The 23,400-nt window shown below is 43.2% G+C and overlaps 1 protein-coding gene and 2 pseudogenes across 2 annotated transcripts; 1 reads left to right on the forward strand and 2 right to left on the reverse strand.

The window, feature by feature from the left end:
- Positions 1–2,322: 2,322 nt before the first annotated feature.
- LOC143433727 (adapter SH3BGRL pseudogene) lies at positions 2,323–14,415 on the reverse strand (annotated as a pseudogene). The gene is made up of 3 exons (XR_013105782.1): positions 14,272–14,415; positions 13,729–13,796; positions 2,323–5,917 (listed from the first exon to the last, which is right to left on the reverse strand). The product of XR_013105782.1 is annotated as an adapter SH3BGRL pseudogene (transcript).
- LOC143435458 (small ribosomal subunit protein uS12m pseudogene) lies at positions 3,128–3,527 on the forward strand (annotated as a pseudogene).
- A 30-nt stretch (positions 14,416–14,445) lies between the features above and the next one.
- Positions 14,446–22,879, reverse strand: LOC117694443 (uncharacterized). The gene is made up of 6 exons (XM_076918221.1): positions 22,811–22,879; positions 21,910–21,999; positions 20,477–20,544; positions 16,934–17,023; positions 15,194–15,283; positions 14,446–15,077 (listed from the first exon to the last, which is right to left on the reverse strand). Exons 3-6 carry the CDS (start codon positions 20,523–20,525, stop codon positions 14,998–15,000), a joined length of 309 nt encoding a protein of 102 aa, XP_076774336.1. The 5' UTR covers positions 20,526–20,544; positions 21,910–21,999; positions 22,811–22,879; the 3' UTR covers positions 14,446–14,997.
- Between the last annotated feature and the right edge of the window lie 521 nt (positions 22,880–23,400).

A 23,400-nucleotide genomic window follows, 5' to 3' on the forward strand; every position in this document is an offset into this window, starting at 1 on the left:
CCCTTGAATACCTGACTATCCCAAGCTGAACCTCCATGCCTTTCTAGGAGCCAGGATATTCTACAATCCAGACCTTTTTACACGTGGAAAAGAAACCACTGCAAAAATGATTTTCATCATCTGCCTTTCCACCTGCTTTCAGTTGATCCCCAGTCAGCAGAAAATTGGACACTGGCTGAGGAGACAGAAATGATGGCAACTTACATTGGAGTCTTGCAGGCTTACTACAAGGAGCAAATTGGTTGGCATCAGCAGTGTGAAAGCCCCTTCTAGGCATCTGTTCCCTTGAGAGCTCAAAGCAGCCCTAACTTTCAGCCCTCAAAATCTTTCCTGGTAAGTTTCTCCAGGTATGTTTTTCTGAACTGTTCTGCAAACATGAGACTGTGAGTCGAATTTCAGGACATCTCCAGTCAGCAAGTCTACCTGCCAGCTGCTACTGAGGTGTACCACGAGGAAGTTCCCCTCACAAAAAGGATACATCCAGCAGCATGGCTACTACAGCAAGGAAGGACCCAGATTCAGTATACTCTTGGCAACCTTACACCAAAAAGGGACTTCTGGGAGAGCTAGTGTGTTGAGTCTCCAGGCTCTGAGGTTTATGACATAGGAAGAGCTTCCTGGAAAGTGGCTTTCAATTGGGATTACTCGAAGAATTGCCCCATGGATAGAGGACCTGGTTTTAGGGGATCAGAGTGTGGCAATTTTGGAGTCTTACATGGTCGCACAATCTCTGGTCCTGGAGATTCAGCCATGAAGATGTTCCTGTTCAATGCCTGCTGAATCTACTGAACAGCAACTCTGTCCACTGCTTAGGCTCCCAGAACTTTTACGAATAATTTGGACATAAACAAAAAATTTACGAATTTGTTAGATACGAACCTACTAAAGGCAAAATCGGCCCTGGGGTGCTAGTATTGATTCTGTATATTCTCCTTCATCTGTTCTATGTTCCGGAGGAAGTATCCCCACAGAGGCTCAGTGACACTGTAAGCACCTCTTACAGTACATTGTCAGTGCTCGACCAGAAAACCCAAATGCTGGCAGATTCTGAAAGCCACACTGGTAGTCTTGTGCGACCTGCAATGATGTTGTACACATCGAAACCACAAGCTTAAACTCTGTGCCTTTTTATGCAGGCAGAAAGGACTCGCGCTTCCCCCAGTGTTCCCTGTTTGGGAAGACTATTTCAAATGGATTTGCTTCTTCCATTTTACATTCTCTGCCAGATAAGTTTTTCAAGCCCTTTATCTCCTTACTGATTTTTGGCAGCTTGATGCACTGGTTTTTAGTCCAGGGCATCTTTGTTCCCCATGGATGCACCCAGTTGCTGCAGCACTTTCCCAGCAGGCAGTTCTTTGCCGCAAAAGAGATAGGACTCCGCAGCATGGCTGCCTGCCGCGGCAAGGAACATTCAGATTTCCTTGTGCTCTTGGTGAAGTTCCCTTCTAAAAGGCAACCATGGGTCCCCCAGGGTCTTCATTTGCAATCACCTAGGTTTATGACTAGACAATGTGGAGGTATTGCTGCTGCTGCAAGGAAAATTCAGATTCCATGTGCTCTTGGCGAACTTCCTTCTAAAAAGGGGCTTCCGGACTCCACCAGGGATTTCATCTGCAGGCACCAGAGGTTTATGAACTAGACAGCATGGCTAGAGCTTCCTAGAGACTGAGTTTCCACTTGGGGCCACTAGAAGATTTGCTGGTGAACACGGGGGCGGGGGGTGGGGGGTGGGGGGTGGGGGGGCGCTTGGTTTGAGGAGCAGGAAGGTTTGGGAGCAGGCGATTTGGGGAGTGTCTCAGCAGCCTCCAGCACTCTCTGGTCCTGGAGATTTATCACAGGCAGTTGTTTGCAGGGAGCTCCTGCTAAACCTGTTGAGAGGAGATTGTGTCCTCTGCTCAGACTCCAGGAACTTTTACGAACACTTCAGACTTAAAATAACATAACATTTTTACATTAATAAGATATGAACCTATTGAAGTTAAAATCGCTGTAGCAGCAGCTGTGGAAAGAGCTATCCTGGATCTGTGTTTCTGCTTCATCTGTGTGTCTTCAGTTGGGATTAGCCCCAGTACTTCTGGTTCTCTGTGTGGATTTGTATTCCTTAACTGCTTTTCAAATCTGTTTCTTGTTCAGGAAAAACAACGAACAAAACAAGGAGAAAATGATTTTACCTCTTCAAAAAATGAATTGTAATTTAGCAAAGATGAAAGAGCCTTGCCATATGTATACCTGTGTGTGTGTGTGTGTGTGTGTGTATATGTGTGTATCTATAAGTATATGTCTATCTATGACTATATGTACAGAGATAGGTAGATAGATAGATATCCTCCAGCAAGGAACAAAATTTATTTGCGACCTTTTTTAGAAAACACATCCGATAGATTTTCCCTGGACCCATTTATTTTTAATGGTTCCCAAGTACCAGAATAAGCATTGGTAATTTAGAAATGCATAATTTGTATTTGGAAAGTATATTTTCTTTCCCTAAAGATAATAAACCAATATCCATTTTCCTGCAATTTTCATTTTTGATTTTAGCCCATGGCACGGTAAAATTATGAAATTCCCTCCTACCTGGATGGACGGGCTGGAAAGTATGATGATAGGTGAGGAGGAACAATCTGCAAAAGAGAAGTGGACCTAAGCCCTTCTATGTGCGTTCTAGTCAATAGTATAAGTTTATAATGAAACAGATTCACCTGTGAGGGGCTGTGGTTAGGACAGAACAGGAGAGGGCTCCTGATATTAGTGGGTGAGGAGACATTAGTGGGTGAGGAGAGAGGAAATCTAAGTGCTCCCCAGGGTTTGTGACGAGGCCAAGTTATATCTAAGACATTCTGGAGTCTAGTCTTTTTTTTTTTTAATTTAAAAACATTTAGTTTAAAGCATCAATTCACGTTTGAGTTTTAGTAAACAAAGCTATGGCTTCATTATATGATAAATTTTTGCCAAGTACAGTCGAGCAAACAGCAGATATGATGATAATAGTAATTTAAAGTAAAAGGTGTTTTTTTTTTTTTTTTTTAAATCAAGTATGACTAAAAGAGAAACCCTGGAAGGTGCTGAAGATAGCCGTTGGCATGTGTAAGACCTCGCTAGGAACACAGCAGGTGGAGAGACGTCCTGGCCAGGCCTTTTTCATGGCTTCACCATATCCCTCAGTTGTGGCCTAGCCCTAGTAACCCAGCTCTGGGCCACCCATTCTATGGCCACCCTGAACCTGATGCACTGCTTAGGCAGCCCAAAGGAACCCCCTAAGAGTCTGGGCCCCACAGTGGGTGGGCCACAGTTGAAGGGTGTGGTGTTGAGCACATTCATCAGGAAGCCAAAGAAGCCTAACTCTGCCAACCGAGTGCACCTCAGCACGGGCAAAGAAGCTGTCTGCTTCATCCCTAGGGAGGGCCACACCCTAAAAGGAGCACCATGTGGTCCTTGTGGTGGGTGGTCTCACCCAGGGCCTGCCTGGAGTTAAAGCCAAAGTTGTGAGTGTCAAGTATGAATGTGGCCACTGGCAAAAGAAGAAATGACAGCAATTCACAGTGGTCTGGTACTGGATCCTTGGAAACTGGTCCATCCTGCTCCAGGGGCAGCTAGTCTTGGGCACAAGTCTTACTCTGACTCAGCTATTAAGCTGCCAGAGTTCTGGAGGTGGGTTGGAAGGAAGTACTCCTGTGCTTGCTCCCTCGGCTTCCATGTTCACTGTCTGCAGGCTGACGTCCTGTGCTGGGATGGGGGTTGTAATAGGCATATCTTCAGGTTGTGATGCAAAAAACAAATCAAGTATGAGACAATACCAACATCTCCTGGTTGAATGCGTTGTGTCTTGCTTATCTTCAAACGATTTCAAAAGCTGTTGCTTTTCTTTGATACTTATACTTTCTCAAAAGATCAAGGTGTGCTTAGTGATTCTTTCTACTTGAATGGATGTGTTGACACAGTCTGCCTAAACTGAAACTAAAAGCTTACCTATTAAGAACAGTATTATTCATGATCACCAACAGTGTTAAGGCAGGAGACAAGAGCCACTACTACTACTTTCAGCAAACACCGAAAGAAAATAAATCTTAAACAATGAGGGGCAGGATGCTGTATAATAGCTAATTAAAAGTTTGTGTTCTTTGCAAGGAAGGGCCAATTTAAAATTAACAACAATCTTTTCTCCATGACTTAGATATCCACATTTTACTGAGGCAAGAAACTTAGAAACATGATTATAACTGCATGCATAAGCAATGAATCTGTCAGTTGAATGCACTCAATGCTTGTCTTATGGGCAGTCAATTGTTTTGATCACTGACTGTGCAATGAAAGGTTACATTTAGAAGCCTAGAAAACTTGTGGTTCAGGACATATATATTTCTTTGATACAAGAAGGAGAATGTCGGGGCTGGAGAGATGGCTCAGAGGTTAAGAGCACTGACTGCTCTTCCAAAGGTACTGAGTTCAATTCCCAGCAACCACATGGTGGCTCACAACCATCTGTAATGGGATCTGATGCCTCTTCTGATGTGTCTTAAGAGAGCAAGAATGTACTCATAGACCTAAAATAATAAATAATTCTTTTTAAAAAAAGGAGAATGTCACAATCACCATAGGAAATTACAATGGCTAACACATCATGAACATAACCTGTAAATACATTTCAACAATAGTAACATCACATCAAAACATTCTTTCTCTCCCCTCTTTTAATTCCTCAAAGTTGAAATGAAGATATTCTTAAGCTACACAGTCATATAAAAGAAGGAGCATATTGGTATTTTTTTTTTTTTTGTAAAATCCTTACAGAACATGAAATATCTTGGCAGATAACAATGCTACTCTAGGATAGCCACTTAAAGTTCTAATTTCACCTCTCATTTCTTACCACCATGTTTACGTTTTCATTTTGCTTATTTGCATGTGAGAACATCAAGTGTGGGGAGCTGACAGAAGGCAGCTATCATACTTGCAGCCATCTTGAGCCATATACCCTGACAAGAGACTTGTTTTCAACAGCCTACAACAGCTGAGCACACTCTGATAACATCTTGTTTTATATACTCAGGATTTTCCCTTGGGTGTGTGTGTGACTTAAAGGCCTGATTTAAAGGCGTGACTTGAGAAGTCAGACTTATCAAAGGTGAGAGGCAGACAGAAGGGACTGGAAACTTGGAACTTGGAGGCACCAGGGACTAGGAACTTGAGACTTGGGACTTGGACTAGGAACAAGAAACTTGGAAAGAGAGAAGAGAGACTTGAGAATAAACGGGACTGAATCACACTCTGTCTGATCTCCATTCTTCGAGTCCGCCCTCACTCTCTCTCTTGCTGAACCCTGACACATGGACCGGAGCAGCAGTACGAGCTGGGACAATTTAGCCCCCAAAGCTTGGGGCAGTGCGGGTTCCAACATTTGGCAGAGCAGTCCCCGACAATCAAGTAATCTATTATTTCAACACATAAGCCTAATTCTTTTGAAGCAAGGATTTCTATAAAAGCAATGGAGATTTTATTATTTTTCAAAATGCTGAGGAAAGAACATGGAACATTCATGCTTGCTGCTTTGTCTGGGCTTCTTCTAACTTTGAATCAGGTACTGTCAAGCCTAAAAAGGCATGAACGGCAATATTTTCTTGGGCCTCAACGAAGGAATCATAATCCCCACGGTACTGGCTTTAATTGAAAATCTGAAGTGGCTGGTTAACTGTCTTCAGGTACTTTTTCTCTCATCCACTTCTGATTCTCTTCATTAGCTGTTAATATCTTTTTCTTCAAATCCTATTTTGTTGGCTTCTAGGAAACCAAGCACATCTTGCTGTTTCTTCTTAATTGCCATAGAGCCAGAAGAAGATGCCATATACACAGGGATCACCATCCTGGAAACAAGGGTGTCTGGTCCATCACTGGAGTCTTGAAAAGGGCTAGGAAACAGGTGCTGCAAGGGCCAAAAATGAGCTAGGGACCTTAGAGTCTTAAGTTGATCTTTGTCAGTTTGTTTTTTTTTCTTCTGAGAAGGGCGGAGGGACTGAACCTAGAAGAAGGGTATCTTAGCATTCTTGATACTACACTGCCATCAAGTGGAATTGCTTTTCTGTTTCTGTCAACATCTCCATGTGCTTTTCCTCAGCAGGTCTGTAAGTGGGTGAGGGATGCTTGGGGCTTCTGGTTCAAATACTGAATCATCGAACAACCAGTGAAAGACTGAAGGTAGCTCCAGCCAACTGGCCTTTTCTGGGTTTAGCCACGGTTTGGTTTCCTAGTCATAAATTCAGCTACTCAGCAATAGGGGCTTTGTGATCTCGCGGCAGCCATATTTGGCACAGGGATGAAGAACACTGTCCTGGTTCATCAACTGGGGCGTATCAACAGAACACAAATTGGAGAGAACAGACCAGGGATGTCAGTATGGGATGGATGGAGGGGGGCAAGAAAAAAGCTAGAAAAAGAGGAGATTAAATGAGGATGGACTGAGGGTGAAGGAATAAAAGGAAGAAAAAAAGGAAAGAACCACTGACTGCAAAATATGTAAAGTTTTGGGGATATTTTTGAAGATTCCCAAGCTTGTGTACAGAGGCCAGGATCCCAAGGGTAGTGTCTGACTCGAGGAATTGAGGGGTGGATAGAGGTAAAGATTCAAAAAATAAGAATGAAGATGGAGAATTTGATCTATCTCTGATACTTGACCCTAGGAAGATATGAAGAAATTGAAGAAAGTATGTTGCCCACGCATCTGCTCTGAGGCTGCTGACTCTTAGGAAAAAAAAGCTCTTCTCCCGCCTGACAAATATGGCTGCCAGGGAATATTCAAGCCTGTACTTTCTGTGGCGTTCTGGTCAGTATTCGGCTGTACAGCAAGCTTGTAAGGCTGGTGATGGTGAGGTCCCTGCCTATCACCTGGACTTGTTCCCAGTTGTCACCTGGACTTGCCTCCATTACTTCAGTTTTTGTACAAGTTCCCAAATATATTTCACAATCCTTCACCCCCAGACTTTTTGAGAGCACACTGAGTTGTTGGCACAAACAGTAAAGAAATACCAGTTGGTGGCAGTGTTGCACCAACAATTCCAAAGTACCCTTTTTCCAGGATCTCTCCCTCCGCCCTTCTTTGGTGAAAAAAAAAAAAAAATACAACTTCCATTAGAATTCAAGATGGTTGACTCCACTCTTGCTCTGTTCTAGTCAGAGATGGACCTTGGAACTTTACTATGTGCATACTGTCTGGGAGGTCACAGGCCACACAGGTTCTTTAATCCCTCTCCAACATGAGAACACGGCATTCTCCCAAGGCCTAAAGACCTTACAAGAAAACTAAATGGAGAACTCCTAAACTAGAAGCAAGCATCAGAAGAAGCTATACACATACATTCTTGGGCAGAAATTGTACCTTGTGCTGAGCACAACCCCCTCATTTGCTGCCAAGAATACTCTAACTGGCAAATATGTGCCTGACTGTCAGCTGAAATCTTACACTGAATGTCAGGGTAACCCACAGAGTGTCCATTCCTCCCATGGGTATATAGACATTGTATAGCCATTCCACAACCAAGCTTCTAATTCAAGGGTACTTGACCCACACCTCTCCACACTCACATACCAGGTTTCTGACAGGGACAGGACAGAGACAGTGGCAGCTTGCACAAAAAAGAAAAGCGCCCTACCCATACATGGCCAAGGACCAGGAGACTCCAGCTTATACAGAAGACAGAATGCATAGGGATTGTTTCTATTTTGAAAGCCCCAGTTCTTCAGACCATGGAAGAGAGTCGGAGTAGAAAGAAGAGAAAGGACAAATGTCATCAGAACCCTTTGGTCTTTGTTCCCTGAGACCCCAGCCTAAGAAGTCTAGGACCCTGTCTGTACATTCAGTTGTGTCTGTCAGCCATCTTTCAAAGCTCACAGGAGTTGTCATGGCCCCCACTTTTGGTTTTCTGAGACAGTTCTCTCTGTAACAGCTCAGGTTCTCCTGAAACTTGTTTTATTGACCAGGCTGGCCTCGAAGTCACAGAGATCTATCTGCCTATCTCTGCCTTCCAAGTGCTGTGATTAAAGGTATATACCACTACTGGCTGCTCACATGAGTTTTTGTGTTGAGGCAATTTCAGACTCTGATGAAACATTAGGCTCCCAGTGACCCTAATCTTGGAACTGAAAAAATATCAAAGAAGAACTGTTAGCCCACCTCAGCTGCTACCAGCCCATCAGATCCTTAGCTATGGCTCTAATCCATCTTTTTGGCCCTTCCCTGAAAACATTATGATCTCATTGGCTATAAACAATAGTTTCCTCTATCCTACTCAGCCACTTCCAGGAAAGATATTTGCTAGTATTTCCTTTTCTCAAAAGGACACAGTCCTTCCTGTAAGTGGACCTTGTTTTTTTTTTTTTTAAAAAAATCATGTGTATGTAGACAGGTACAGATGTCTGCAACTCTAAATAGGCAACACACAGACTCCCTGATTGCATTTATGTAAATGAAAGGGCACCTAGATACATTCCAGAAAACCAAGTCTTCTTGGCTCCTGCCAGGATTCCAACACCACACCAGAACACAAGCACACTTGTTGAGGTAGTCCCTTTGTGTTACATTTGGGCCAAACTCAACAGAAATCCACAACCCTATCTTGTTTTCTCCTTTGGATCTGAACACATGGAGAATGACAAAATCATTGTAGGCATCATGAGAAGGAATGTGATTTTACACACACAGACACACACACACACACACACACACACACACACACACCTTTACGTCACAAGTATACTTGAAGCACAGTCTGCTCTGAATTCCTGGGTTATTACCACTTTCCCTAGAGTACTAGCTCTTAGTATCTAACTGGAAGACTTCTTGTCCTTAAGGACTAGACTTACTGCAGACAGCTCTCACTATTGACAAGTTCTGTAAATCCCAAAGGAAGAAAGACTGGGTTCTTTTTCTCTTATAGACAGCCCTATCACTGCTTTCAGGCACTCCATCAGTGGTATTGCCTAGCAGAGGGAGGCCTTTCAAGCCCCCTTGTGACTGGCTTGCTACAAGTTCTCACTGTTCCAAGGCAACACACATCTGTGGACTGAATCTGGAACCTTCCACACACTTTCAACTGAAGGGTCCTGGACATAGTATCAAAAACAAAGACTTGCACCTCCCAATGGAACAGAATGCCACCTCTCTGTGATCTGAGCACTGCCTGTCAAGTGCATCCATCTGTGCTCTGCTGAGGATAAGTCCCTCAAAGACATACATTGCAGACCAACCATCTTCCTGCACTGGAGTCTGGTTATGTTTTCCAACCTATTAAAGGCAGAAAGCTTTGCCATGGTTTCTGGACACTCTGTGACCTTGCTTCCTCTGCAGAGGACATCCCAAGATGTACATATCAACATGCAAACACACTACTACTTTACTCTCAAGTCTAGAATATAGCTCCATTTCCGCCACCTGTCAAAGTTGGGACTTTCTGTAACTACCCATAATTCCTCTGGTTGAACAGATCAGCTTCCCACATGCAACAACACATGGTGGAGGAGCCATTTTGACCTTGACCCTGGGTGTTCTCTGGGCCTCTTCAAAAAGGCTCAGGAAGGATAATCCTGTGAGAGTGGTAAACTGTATATAAGTCCAGTTTTCAGCTAGCGGTTTGGCCAGTGGGGCACTGGTAATGAAAGAAGTCCACATGGTACTTTTTCTATTTCACATCTACTTTCCTTGCTCAATTGTAGTTGCCATGACTCACATTGACCATAAGAAAGAACAATGTATGAGTTAAGATTATTAATGTTGTGATGAAACACAACAGCCTACAAAAACTAGAAAGGAAAGGGTTCATTGTGGCTTACACTTCCACACCACTGTTTGTCACGGGAAGGAGCCAAGACAGGAACTCAAATAGTGCACAAATAAACCTGGAGGCAGGAGCCGATGCAAAGGCCATGGAGAGCTGCTGCTTATTGGCTTGTTCCTCATGGCTTGCTCAGCCTGCTTTCTTATAGAACCCAGGACCAACAGTCTGATCCACAATGGGTTGGGCCCTCCCATCAATCACTAATTAAGAAAATGTCCTACATGTTTGTCCACAGGCCAATCTTGTGGAGACATTTTCTCTTTCTTTCTTTCCTTCTTTCTTTCTCTTTTTGTTGTTGTTTTGTGTTGTCTGCTTATCTATCCATCCATCCATCTATCCATCCATCCACCCATCTATCTATCTATCTATCTATCCATCCATCCATCCATTTTACATCCTGATTGCTGCCCCCTCTTGGTCTCCCCTCACAGAGTCCCTCCCCCAATCCCTCCCCTTATTCTCTATGAGGGTGGGGTATCCCCCCTTCACCCTGTAGCATCAAGTAGAAACATTTTCTTAATTGATGTTTCCCCCCCTCAAATGACTTTAGCTTGTGTCAAGTTCACAGAAAACTCTCCAGCACAGATGTCATCTGCTTCTATTTGACAGCTACAAAACTAAGATGGCTGACTTGGATGATGAAACTGAGATTCCTCCATACCCCACATCCTATCCATGTGCTTATTTCACATATCCTTGGTTTGTGCTGAAAACTGGTTTTCATGTGAATCCTTCATTTATGTATACAGGACACTGAATGCTACCTGCAGCACTCCTGGAAGGATAGCAAAAGTACAAAAAGGGAAGGAAAACCCAGAAAGTTAAACAGAAAAGACAGAGAGCAAGGGGAGACAAGGAAGCACAGATAGCTAACTGAGGATGTAAGCATGGAAGAAAGGAAGGAAGAAGGGATAAACAGGGAGGATGAAGGAAAAAAGGAAGGAAAGAAGGACTGGCTGGCATACATATGCATACTTGGAGAAATTTTGGGGGACTCCCAGTCCCATGAGCAAAGGACAGAAGCCCATAAGGCAATGTCTCATTCCAGGAAAAATGGGTAGGTACATGTGAGGGTTCAATAACATAATCATGAAGACAGAGACCCTGATGTGCCTACAGGCAATAGAACTATCTCTTGTTTCTTAACAGTAGGAGGATATGAAAGATTAGAAGTATGTTGCCTACACATCTGTTCCTAAACTGTCATTGAAGCACTGGAAGAGAGCTCCTGCATACCTTGACAAACATGGCTGCCACAGGAAATCCAGTCTATACTTCCTGTGTAGCTCTGGTTATTGCCATCAGGCAGGGTAACCCTCTGATGTTGACATTGGTTAGATGCTCATTCATTATCTGGGCTGGACTCAGTGAAGCCCCCTTCATTTCAGTCTAGGGACCAGTGTCCCCTTGCATGTCTCCCTACCTCCCCAGCAGTCCTGCCAAGAATCAGCAAATTGAGGTGTCAGAAGGAACAGGAAAGCAATTCCACTTGATGGCAGTATTGATCCAAGGCACGGTCTTACCCGCTACCTTTCTCTGAAGGAAAAAGAAAAGTACAATTTCCCACAAGAATGTTTATCAATAGCTATCATCGATTGGCAGCAGATACAAGAGTTTGGCAAAAATCAATGGAAACATCTTATCTTGTAAGAGTCAAATGATGAGAGGCAGATATTGGGATATAAAGTGAATAAATAAATAAATTTAATAAAAATTTTTAAAAGAATCAAATGGCTATAAAAAATTTATCCCAAAGAAAGACGTATATTTATTACATATACATTGTGCACTGTGTATAGTTTATATTAGTAAATCCATATTCAACTAATATTCCAATCTATATAATACACACACATACACATTTTTTCTAATACCACTGTTTCTAAGAAAATGTATGTGTACATGCACATGTATATGAGTATGTAATTGTTGAATAATATATAATGGCTATAATGGAAATGTTAAACATACTATATGTAATGGATATGTAATAGATATATAACATACATAATATTACTGTTTATGACATTGGGCATGGAATAAACATGATGAATAATGAAAAAAAAAGAATCCAAAATGGCTGAATTTAATTTTGGCTGTTTTGGGCCAGAAAATTCTTAGAATCTTCCTGTATGGATATCTTAGAGGTCACAGAACCCACAGGTTCCTCAATCCCACTCCATCACAAGAACATGATATTGTCCCAAGGTTTAAGGACCACATAGGGAAACTAAATCCAGAACACCAAAAAGAGAAGCACATGTATGAGGAAATCATAGAAACAAAACCTTGGGAACAAAGCGGATCCTCTGCTGAGCTCTACCCACTCTTACACGGCTGGGAATACTCTAACTCATATGAGCAAAACACTCCAGTGGAATCCTAACAGAAAGTGTCACTGGAACCAAGAGTGTCTAGCCCACACATGGGTAGGAAGACATTTTATAGCCATCCCATAATGAAGCTTCTAGCTCAAGGCAACCTGACACCCTCGAAATACCTCTCTGGTACAACTCCATACACCAGGCTCCTGACATGAAAAGCTCATAAGACAAAGAAGAAGGAAGGCAGTTATCACTACCATCTATTACCTCACATATGCATTGTCAATCATCACTTTCCCAGTATCTCCTTTCTGTAACCTCCTGTGTGCCCATTATCCTCTGTGCATCACAGTCTAGTTCCAGGCATAATTCTACTGTATGTGCTAGACAAGTTGGGGTGACTGTGTCCCTCATGCCAACTGCCCACCTGGTTTGAAGGTGAAGCTTTGTTGGGGCATGGCTAGAAAATGTCCTGCCTCTGTCTCACCTTTACAGTTATTTTTCAGGCCATGGGGCTGTGCAGGGGACCTGATTGTGTTGCTGAACCTCAGCTTCCAAGTTCAAGTCAGAGCTCTGCCAGCAAAACTTCTGAAGGACAGTAGAAGGATAAAGGGAATAAAAAGGAATCAAAAGACAGAAAATGCAGAGGCCGAGGGGGGAGAAAAGAAAGCATAGACAACAGCTGAGGATCTAAGCATAGAAGGGAGGGAGGCAATGAAAGAGATGGAGGGAAGAAATGAAGGAGGGAGGGAGGACCTGGAGACAGTAGGATGAAGAAAGGAAGGAACTGATGTATTTTTTGACCTCTAGGTGGCATTTTAGGAGACTCTGAGGCTCATGAGTGAAACCCAGAATCCCATGGGCACTGGCTAATTCCAAGAAATGAGGTATATATGCAGGTAGGTGCCTTAAAAACAGGACGGAGACAATTGGACAGATTTCTAACCTTGATAAGCAAGTTACCCACCTATTTGCCCCAGTTGATGAACCAGGACAGTGTTTCTCATCACTGTGCCAAATATGGCCACCGCAAGATCACAAAGCCCCTATTGCTGAGTAGCTGAATTTATGACTAGGAAACCAAACCGTGGCTAAACCCAGAAAAGGCTAGTTGGCTGGAGCTACCTTCAGTCTTTCACTGGTTGTTCGCTGATTCAGTATTTGAACCAGAAGCCCCAAGCATCCCTCACCCACTTACAGATGTGCTGAGGAAAAGCACATGGAGATGTTGACAGGAACAGAAAAGCAATTCCACTGGATGGCAGTGTAGTACCAAGAATGCCAAGATACCCTTCCTCCAGGTTCAGTCCCTCCGCCCTTCTTGGAGGCAAAAAACAAACTGACAAAGATCAACTTAAGACTAGACTTCAGAATATCTTAGATATAACTTGGCCTGTCACAAACTCTGGGGAGCACTTAGATTTCCTTTCTCCTCCCCCACTAATGTCAGAAGCCCTCTCCTGTTCTCTCCTAACCATTGCCCCTCACAGGTGAATCTGTTTCATTATAAACTTATACTATTGACTAGAACTCACATAGAAGGGCTTAGGTCCACTTCTCTTTTTCAGATTGTTCCTTCTTACCTATCATCATACTTTCCAGCAGATCCATCCAGGTGGGAGGGAATTCCATAATTTTGCCTTTCTGCAAGCTAAAAATAATATGAAAGTATCAGTAAATAGATGTTGTTTTATTATCTTCAGGGAAAGAAAATAAACTTTCTAAATAGAAATGCAATTTCCATGTCACCATTGCAGAAGCTGGTATCTGGGAACCATTAAATATAAATGGGTCCAGGGAAAATCCAATGAACATTTTATACTAAAACTATTTTATAAATAAATTTTGTTTTTAATATAGGAATCTATATCTCTATGTATCTATCTACCTATCTATCATCTATCGACTTACATAGATATAGGTATATATACATAAATATATAAATACATGTATATATACATATATATGACACTGCTTTCTTATCTTTGCCAAAATATAATTCATTTTATTTTGAAGAGGTGAAATCATATTCTGCTTGGTTTGTTCATTTTTTTTTCCTGAACTAGAAATCAATTTGAAAAGCAGTCATTTAAGGAATGCAAAACTACCCATAGAACTAGAAGTACCTGGGCAGATATCAGGTTTTCAGTTGTAAGGATCTCAATGTCCTTGGTCACTGAGCTTCTCTTGGACTAATCCCAACTGAAGACACACAGATGAAGCAGAAACACAGATCCAGGATAGCTCTTTCCACAGCTGCTGCTACAGCGATTTTAACTCCAATAGGTTCATATCTTATTAATGTAAAAATGTTATGTTATTTTAAGTCTGAAGTGTTTGTAAAAGTTCCTGGAGTCTGAGCAGAGGACACAATCTCCTCTCCCTGCAAATAACTGCCTGTGATAAATCTCCAGGACCAGAGAGTGCTGGAGGCTGCTGAGACACTCCCCAAATCGCCTGCTCCCAAACCTTCCTGCTCCTCAAACCAAGAGGCTCCCCCACCCCCGGCCCCCGTGTTCACCAGCAAATCTGCTAGTGGTCCGAAGTGGAAACTCAGTCTCTAGGAAGCTCTAGCCATGCTGTCTAGTTCATAAACCCCTGGTGCCTGCAGATGAAATCCCTGGTGGAGCCCGAAAGTCCCTTTTAGAAGGAAGTTCGCCAAGAGCACACGCATGGAATCTGAATTTTCCTTGCCACAGCAGCAATACCTCCACATTGTCTAGTCATAAACCTAGGTGAGTGCAAATGAAGACCCTGGGGGACCCATGGTTGCCTTTTAGAAGGGAACTTCACCAAGAGCACAAGGAAATCTGAATGTTCCTTGCCGCGGCAGGCAGCCATAGCGCCGAGTCCTATGTCTTTCGCGGCAAAGAACTGCCTGCTGGGAAAATGCTGCAGCGACTCGCTGCAATCTGAGGGACTTGAACATGCCCTGCAATAAAAACCAGTGCATCAAGCTGCTAAAACAAACCAAAACCAAAATCAAAATCAAAAAACGAAAACAAAAACAAAAAAACCAGTAGGAGAAAAATGGCTTGAGAACCTTACCTGGCACAGAATTTGAAAAGGAAGAAGCGATTCCATTTGAAATAGTCTTCCCAATCAGAGAACGCTGGGGGAAGCGCGAGTCCTTTCTGCCTGCATAAAAAGGCACAGAGTTTAAGCTTGTGGTGTCAATGTGTACAACATCATTGCAGGTCACACAAGACTACCAGTGTGGCTTTCAGAATCTGGCAGCATTTGGGTTTTCTGGTCGAGCACCAACAATGTACTGTGAGAGGTGCTTACAGTGTCACTGAGCCTCTGTGGGGATACTTCCTCCGAAACATAGAACAGATGAAGGAGAATATACAGAATCAATACTAGCACCCCAGGGCCGATTTTGCTTTTAATAGGTTCCTATCTAACAAATTCGGAAATTTTTTGTTTATGTCCAAATTATTCGTAAAAGTTCTGGGAGCCTAAGCAGTGGACAGAGTTGCTGTTCAGTAGATTCAGCAGACATTGGACAGGAACATCTTCATGGCTGAATTTCCAGGACCAGAGATTGTGCGACCATGTAGGACTCCAAAATTGCCCACACTCCCTTCCCCTTAACCTTGGTCCTCTGTCTATGGGGCCACTCTTTGAATAACCCCGAATTTAAGCTACTATCCAAGAAGCTCTACCAATATCAATACATATAGTCATAGATAGACATATACTTATAGATACACACACACACACACACACACACACACACACACACACACACACACAGGTATACATATGGCAAGGCTCTTTCATCTTTGCTAAATTACAATTCATTTTTTGAAGAGGTAAAATCATTTTCTCCTTGTTTTGTTCGTTGTTTTTCCTGAACAAGAAACAGATTTGAAAAGCAGTTATTTAAGGAATACAAATCCACACAGAGAACCAGAAGTACTGGGGCTAATCCCAACTGAAGACACACAGATGAAGCAGAAACACAGATCCAGGATAGCTCTTTCCACAGCTGCTGCTACAGCGATTTTAACTTCAATAGGATCATATCTTATTAATGTAAAAATGTTATGTTATTTTAAGTCTGAAGTGTTTGTAAAAGTTCCCGGAGTCTGAGCAGAGGACACAATCTCCTCTCCCTGCAAATAACTGCCTGTGATAAATCTCCAGGACCAGAGAGTGCTGGAGGCTGCTGAGACACTCCCCAAATCGCCTGCTCCCAAACCTTCCTGCTCCTCAAACCAAGAGGCTCCCCCCAACCACCCCACCCCGTGTTCACCAGCAAATCTGCTAGTGGCCCCAAGTGGAAACTCAGTCTCTAGGAAGCTCTAGCCATGCTGTCTAGTTCATAAACCCCTGGTGCCTGCAGATGAAATCCCTGGTGGAGCCCGAAAGTCCCTTTTAGAAGGAAGTTCGCCAAGAGCACACGCATGGAATCTGAATTTTCCTTGCCACAGCAGCAATACCTCCACATTGTCTAGTCATAAACCTAGGTGAGTGCAAATGAAGACCCTGGGGGACCCATGGTTGCCTTTTAGAAGGGAACTTCACCAAGAGCACAAGGAAATCTGAATGTTCCTTGCCGCGGCAGGCAGCCATAGCGCCGAGTCCTATGTCTTTCGCGGCAAAGAACTGCCTGCTGGGAAAATGCTGCAGCGACTCGCTGCAATCTGAGGGACTTGAACATGCCCTGCAATAAAAACCAGTGCATCAAGCTGCTAAAACAAACCAAAACCAAAACCAAAAACAAAAAACGAAAACAAAAACAAAAAAACCAGTAGGAGAAAAATGGCTTGAGAACCTTACCTGGCACAGAATTTGAAAAGGAAGAAGCGATTCCATTTGAAATAGTCTTCCCAATCAGAGAACGCTGGGGGAAGCGCGAGTCCTTTCTGCCTGCATAAAAAGGCACAGAGTTTAAGCTTGTGGTGTCAATGTGTACAACATCATTGCAGGTCGCACAAGACTACCAGTGTGGCTTTCAGGATCTGGCAGTATTTGGGTTTTCAGGTCGAGCACTGACAATGTACTGTGAGAGGTGCTTACAGTGTCACTGAGCCTCTGTGGGGATACTTCCTCCGGAACATAGAACAGATGAAGCAGAATATACAGAATCAATACTAGCACCCCAGGGCCGATTTTGCCTTTAGTAGGTTCGTATCTAACAAATTCGTAAATTTTTTGTTTATGTCCGAATTATTCGTAAAAGTTCCGGGAGCCTGAGCAGTGGACAGAGTTGCTGTTCAGTAGATTCAGCAGACATTGGACAGGAACATCTTCATGGCTGAATCTCCAGGAGCAGAGATTGCGCGACCAGGTAAAACTCCAAAATTGCCACACTCCCTTCCCCTTAACCTTGGTCCTCTGTCTATTGGACCACTCTCTGAATAACCCCGAATTTAAGCTACTATCCAGGAAGCTCTACCAAATTTATCCAAGTCATAATCCTGGGCAACCCTAACTCAAGACTGGCTCTCCCAGAAGTCCCCTTTTGGTGTAGGTTTGCTAAGAGTATTCTGAATCTGGTCCTTCCTTGCTGTGGTAGCCATGCTGCCGCCGGATGTATCCTTTTTGTGAGGGGAGCTTTCCCCTGGTATTCCTCATAAGCAGCTGGCAGGTAGACTTGCGGACTAGAGATGCCCTTGAATTGGACTTAAAGACCCATGTTTATAGAACGGTAGAGAAAAACATTCCTGGAGAATCTTACCGGTCAGATTTTGAAGCGCTGAAAAGTATGGCTGCTTTAATCTCCCAAGGGAAGGGGTGCCTGGGAGGGGTTTTTAATATGGGGAGTATACTCTGCCCCTAGCGGTGAGCTTCCAAGTCCCCAGTGTAAATTGTCATCCTTTCCTTCTCCTCCCCCTGTCCCCATTTTCTAAGGTCTGGGGAGCATAGCAAGCTGAAACCTGTTGAAGTGGAGGTCATGAAAATCTCTTTTGCTGTCCAGGAGAGCCTGTCGACAGAGGGTGATGGAGTCTTGGGGCAGGAGAGGGTAGGTGGGTGAGAGAGCACTGTCATATAGGCAAAGAGGAGGGAGGAGAGCGTGAATGTAGGATAGAGGTTTGTGGAGGAGTAACTGGGAAATGGGATATCATTTTAGATATAAATGAGTAGAATAATGAATAAAAAAAGAAAGAAAAAAAAAAGAAGAAAAAGGAAAACATACCAGGATAATCTTACCAGGGGAAAATTTTGAAGGGCTGAAAGTTACAGCTGCTTTGAGCTCTCAAGGGAATGGATGCCTAGAAGGGACTTTCACACTGCTGATGCCACCTACTGTAATCCTAGTCGTGAGCCTACAGACCAGAGTGTAAACTGTCATCAGTCATCTCTCCAAAAACCCCTGTCCCCTTTTTCCACAGTATGAAGTGCTTTGAAAGCTGAGAGCTTGTGGAAAGTGGGAGCACTGAATATGTGGTTTTTCTCCACCTACGAGAGGGTTTGGACAGTCCCTGACCGCCCTGGATGTTAGACTAGGCATGAAAGTTAAGCTTGGAATACTGAGGTGCAAAAGAGCTCATCCTACCTGGCTCCTTAAGAGAGTCACTATGACTGTCATGTGGGCTTGGGTTATAAGCAAGGCTACTGGCAAAACTATCTCACTGTGCTTTCAGGTTTGCCTTCCTGGCCACTGAGCCTCTCTGGGGACAATTCCTACTGAAGGCACAACAGATGAAGAACATACAAAAGCCAGGCTAGCACTTGCAACAGCCCTTCAAATGGGTTCAGCAGTGAAGAGTTGTGGGTGCTTTTCCAAAGGTCTTGTGTTCTATTACCAACACCCACATGACAGCTCAGAACTCTCTGCAATTCTAGTTCCAGGGGATTTGACACTCTCACACAGGCACATGTGCAGGCAAAACACAAATGCTGGTAAAAAAAAAATCATTTTAGGCCCTAATTGTCCTTTAAGATTTCAGGAACCCGGGCAATCAACAATTGGATGTTCATCAAATTTAGTTGAACTTCAGGTTCTGTGAGTCTAGAGAAATATGGTTAATACAGTAAACTTTCCCTGGCCATCCTCAGCTACTTGCTTACCAGGGGATCAGAGAGATTTGGGAGAGAACCAGTGACATCAATGTTTCCCATGCAGATACCATGATATAATGTAATGCTTCCTTCCTGTAAAGCACAGTCCACCTCTTCTAACAATGGAGTCACCCACAGCTTAAATAAGAATAGAAAAACACCCCTGAGATGAGCACAGCACTCTAATCCTGGACCAAATCCCTTCCTCCTGAGGACTTGTGCAGGGAGGCAGGGAGGTACAAAGAAGCATCTTTAAAATGTCTGCCACCTGTCCCTGTTCCCTTCACTATTTGGCTCCTAAACCATCAATCCCCAAAAGTATTTTTGTTGCTAGAAATGTTTGTGCATGGATGTAGTCCCAGCCAATGTGAGATGGGGCCCTGAGGATTAGGAACTGCAGGTGGCATCAAGTTGGGAGCACCTAGTACAGGGAGTAGACTCCTGCCTATTATGGGGAAAATATGCCTTGAATTTTCATTTTAAAATATTTTCACTCATATTTTACCTTTGCCAAACTCCTCCCACATTCTAACCTCCCGATCCCCTCAACTATACAGTGTTCCCCTATCTTACAAAAAATCAAAAATATTAAAACATATTAAGCATAGAAGCAAAGTGAAGCAAACAAGCAAACAAACAAGCCCATGTGGGGTGTTTTGTGTTAGACCATGATTCCTGGCCATAGAGTGTGTCTTGGGGTGTGGTTTATATACAGTGTGTGACATCTATTAGATATGTTTTCTCTATGAGGCTGTGGCTGAGCCAGAAAAACAGATTTCCTGTCTCTGAATCCACGTGGAAAGATTATTTGTAGCAAATACCAAGTCTAGCTTAGTCTGGTTGGCTTTTTAAATTTACCTTTATGTTGCATGCTTTAGTGAACTTATTTCTGTTTAAGAGAACCATTTACAATTAAAAAAAAAATCCATGCAAATTAATGAAACTACACTCACCAATTTAACCATCACCAACATATATACCTTTCATTTAGAGTAGTCACTTGGAAGCTATGGAATATCATGTTGAATTCCACACTTTCACAAATCAATATTTTTATACACATTTACAAGAAATGAAAAATCCATGACAGGGAGATTTAGAACTAGAAAAACCATTCAATTTATGACCTCTCAGGAAGCCTGGGGATCACTTAGATTTCCTCTCTCCTCACCCACTAATGTCAGAGGCCCTCTCCTGTTCTGTCCTAACCATTGCCCCTCACAGGTGAATCTGTTTCATTATAAACTTATACTATTGACTAGAATGCACATAGAAGGGCTTAGGTCCACTTCTCTTTTACAGATTGTTCCTCCTCACCTATCATCATACTTTCCAGCCCGTCCATCCATCTGGAAGCCAATTTCATAATTTTACCGTGCCATGGGCTAAAAACAAAAATGAAAATTGCAGGAAAATGGATGTTGGTTTATTATCTTTAGGGAAAGAAAATATATTTTCCAAATACAAATTATGCATTTCCAAATTACCAATGCTTATTCTGGTACTTGGGAACCATTAAAAATAAATGGGTCCAGGGAAAATCTATCAGATATTTTTTCTTAAAAACGTCGCAAATAAATTTTGTTCCTTGCTGGAGGATATCTATCTATCTACCTATCTCTGTACATATAGTCATAGATAGACGCATACTTATAGATACACACACACACACACACACACACACACACACACACACACACAGGTATACATATGGCAAGGCTCTTTCATCTTTGCTAAATTACAATTCATTTTTTGAAGAGGTAAAATCATTTTCTCCTTGTTTTGTTCGTTGTTTTTCCTGAACAAGAAACAGATTTGAAAAGCAGTTATTTAAGGAATACAAATCCACACAGAGAACCAGAAGTACTGGGGCTAATCCCAACTGAAGACACACAGATGAAGCAGAAACACAGATCCAGGATAGCTCTTTCCACAGCTGCTGCTACAGCGATTTTAACTTCAATAGGTTCATATCTTATTAATGTAAAAATGTTATGTTACTTTAAGTCTGAAGTGTTTGTAAAAGTTCCTGGAGTCTGAGCAGAGGACACAATCTCCTCTCAACAGGTTTAGCAGGAGCTCCCTGCAAACAACTGCCTGTGATAAATCTCCAGGACCAGAGAGTGCTGGAGGCTGCTGAGACACTCCCCAAATCGCTTGCTCCCAAACCTTCCTGCTCCTCAAACCAAGCGCCCCCCCACCCCCCACCCCCGTGTTCACCAGCAAATCTTCTAGTGGCCCCAAGTGAAAATTAAGTCTCTAGGAAGCTCTAGCCATGCTGTCTAGTTCATAAACCTCTGGTGCCTGCAGATGAAATCCCTGGTGGAGCCCGAAAGTCCCTTTTTAGAAGGAAGTTCGCCAAGAGCACACGTATGGAATCTGAATTTTCCTTGCCGCAGCAGCAATACCTCCACATTGTCTAGTCATAAACCTAGGTGAGTGCAAATGAAGACCCTGGGGGACCCATGGTTGCCTTTTAGAAGGGAACTTCACCAAGAGCACACGGAAATCTGAATGCTCCTTGCCGCGGCAGGCAGCCATACTGCCGAGTCCTATGTCTTTCGCGGCAAAGAACTGCCTGCTGGGAAAGTGCTGCAGTGACTTACTGCAATCTGAGGGACATGAAGATGCCCTGCAATAAAAACCAGTGCATCAAGCTGCCAAAACAAAACAAAACCAAAACCAAAAACAAAAAACGAAAACAAAAACAAAAAAAAAACAGTAGGAGAAAAATGGCTTGAGAACCTTACCTGGCACAGAATTTGAAAAGGAAGAAGCGATTCCATTTGAAATAGTCTTCCCAATCAGAGAACGCTGGGGGAAGCTCGAGTCCTTTCTGCCTGCATAAAAAGGCACAGAGTTTAAGCTTGTGGTGTCGATGTATACAACATCATTGCAGGTCGCACAAGACTACCAGTGTGGCTTTCAGGATCTGGCAGTATTTGGGTTTTCTGGTCGAGCACTGACAATGTACTGTGAGAGGTGCTTACAGTGTCACTGAGCCTCTGTGGGGATACTTCCTCCGGAACATAGAACAGATGAAGCAGAATATACAGAATCAATACTAGCACCCCAGGGCCGATTTTGCCTTTAGTAGGTTCGTATCTAACAAATTCGTAAATTTTTTGTTTATGTCCGAATTATTCGTAAAAGTTCCGGGAGCCTGAGCAGTGGACAGAGTTGCTGTTCAGTAGATTCAGCAGACATTGGACAGGAACATCTTCATGGCTGAATCTCCAGGAGCAGAGATTGCGCGACCAGGTAAAACTCCAAAATTGCCACACTCCCTTCCCCTTAACCTTGGTCCTCTGTCTATTGGACCACTCTCTGAATAACCCCGAATTTAAGCTACTATCCAGGAAGCTCTACCAAATTTATCCAAGTCATAATCCTGGGCAACCCTAACTCAAGACTGGCTCTCCCAGAAGTCCCCTTTTGGTGTAGGTTTGCTAAGAGTATTCTGAATCTGGTCCTTCCTTGCTGTGGTAGCCATGCTGCCGCCGGATGTATCCTTTTTGTGAGGGGAGCTTTCCCCTGGTACTCCTCATAAGCAGCTGGCAGGTAGACTTGCGGATTGGAGATGCCCTTGAATTGGACTTACAGACCCATGTTTATAGAACGGTAGAGAAAAACATTCCCGGAGAATCTTACCGGTCAGATTTTGAAGCGCTGAAAAGTATGGCTGCTTTAATCTCCCAAGGGAAGGGGTGCCTGGGAGGGGTTTTTAATATGGGGAGTATACTCTGCCCCTAGCGGTGAGCTTCCGAGTCCCCAGTGTAAATTGTCATCCTTTCCTTCTCCTCCCCCTGTCCCCATTTTCTAAGGTCTGCGGAGCATAGCAAGCTGAAACCTGTTGAAGTGGAGGTCATGAAAATCTCTTTTGCTGTCCAGGAGAGCCTGTCGACAGACTAGATACCTTCACAATGGCTGCATGGTAAGGCCAGGAATTTCAGGTTCGGTGAATGATGTGCTCAACCACTAGTCCTTGCAGGTAGCACAAGAGAACCAGTTTGGCTTTGTGCAGACAATTTCCTTGCTGCTAAAAATGGGAATGTATGAGCAAAGCAAAAGTGACAATCAGAATCTCTAAGTTCAATTATAGGAAGAAAAGAAAAGGGAGCCCGTGTCAGCACCCTTTTGCAAATAGTAATTCACATAGATCAATATTGGCATGCCTGGTGTTATTAACCAAGGCCTTGTTCTAGCTGGTTTTCTGTCTATTTGACACAAGCTAGAGTTAT

This window comes from Arvicanthis niloticus, chromosome X (assembly GCF_011762505.2).
Source record: "Arvicanthis niloticus isolate mArvNil1 chromosome X, mArvNil1.pat.X, whole genome shotgun sequence".
In the NCBI taxonomy this organism is placed as follows: Eukaryota; Metazoa; Chordata; class Mammalia; order Rodentia; family Muridae; genus Arvicanthis; species Arvicanthis niloticus.

Excerpts from the sequence above, each read along its gene's own strand:
- LOC117694443 (XM_076918221.1), bottom strand. The coding sequence starts at position 20,525 with ATGAAATTGGCTTCCAGATGGATGGACGGGCTGGAAAGTATGATGATA. Across the intron at positions 17,024-20,476 it reads GCTGGAAAGTATGATGATAG|GCAGAAAGGACTCGCGCTTC; the intron begins GTGAGGAGGAAC and ends CTTTTTATGCAG. Across the intron at positions 15,284-16,933 it reads CTTTTCAAATTCTGTGCCAG|GCAGAAAGGACTCGCGCTTC; the intron begins GTAAGGTTCTCA and ends CTTTTTATGCAG.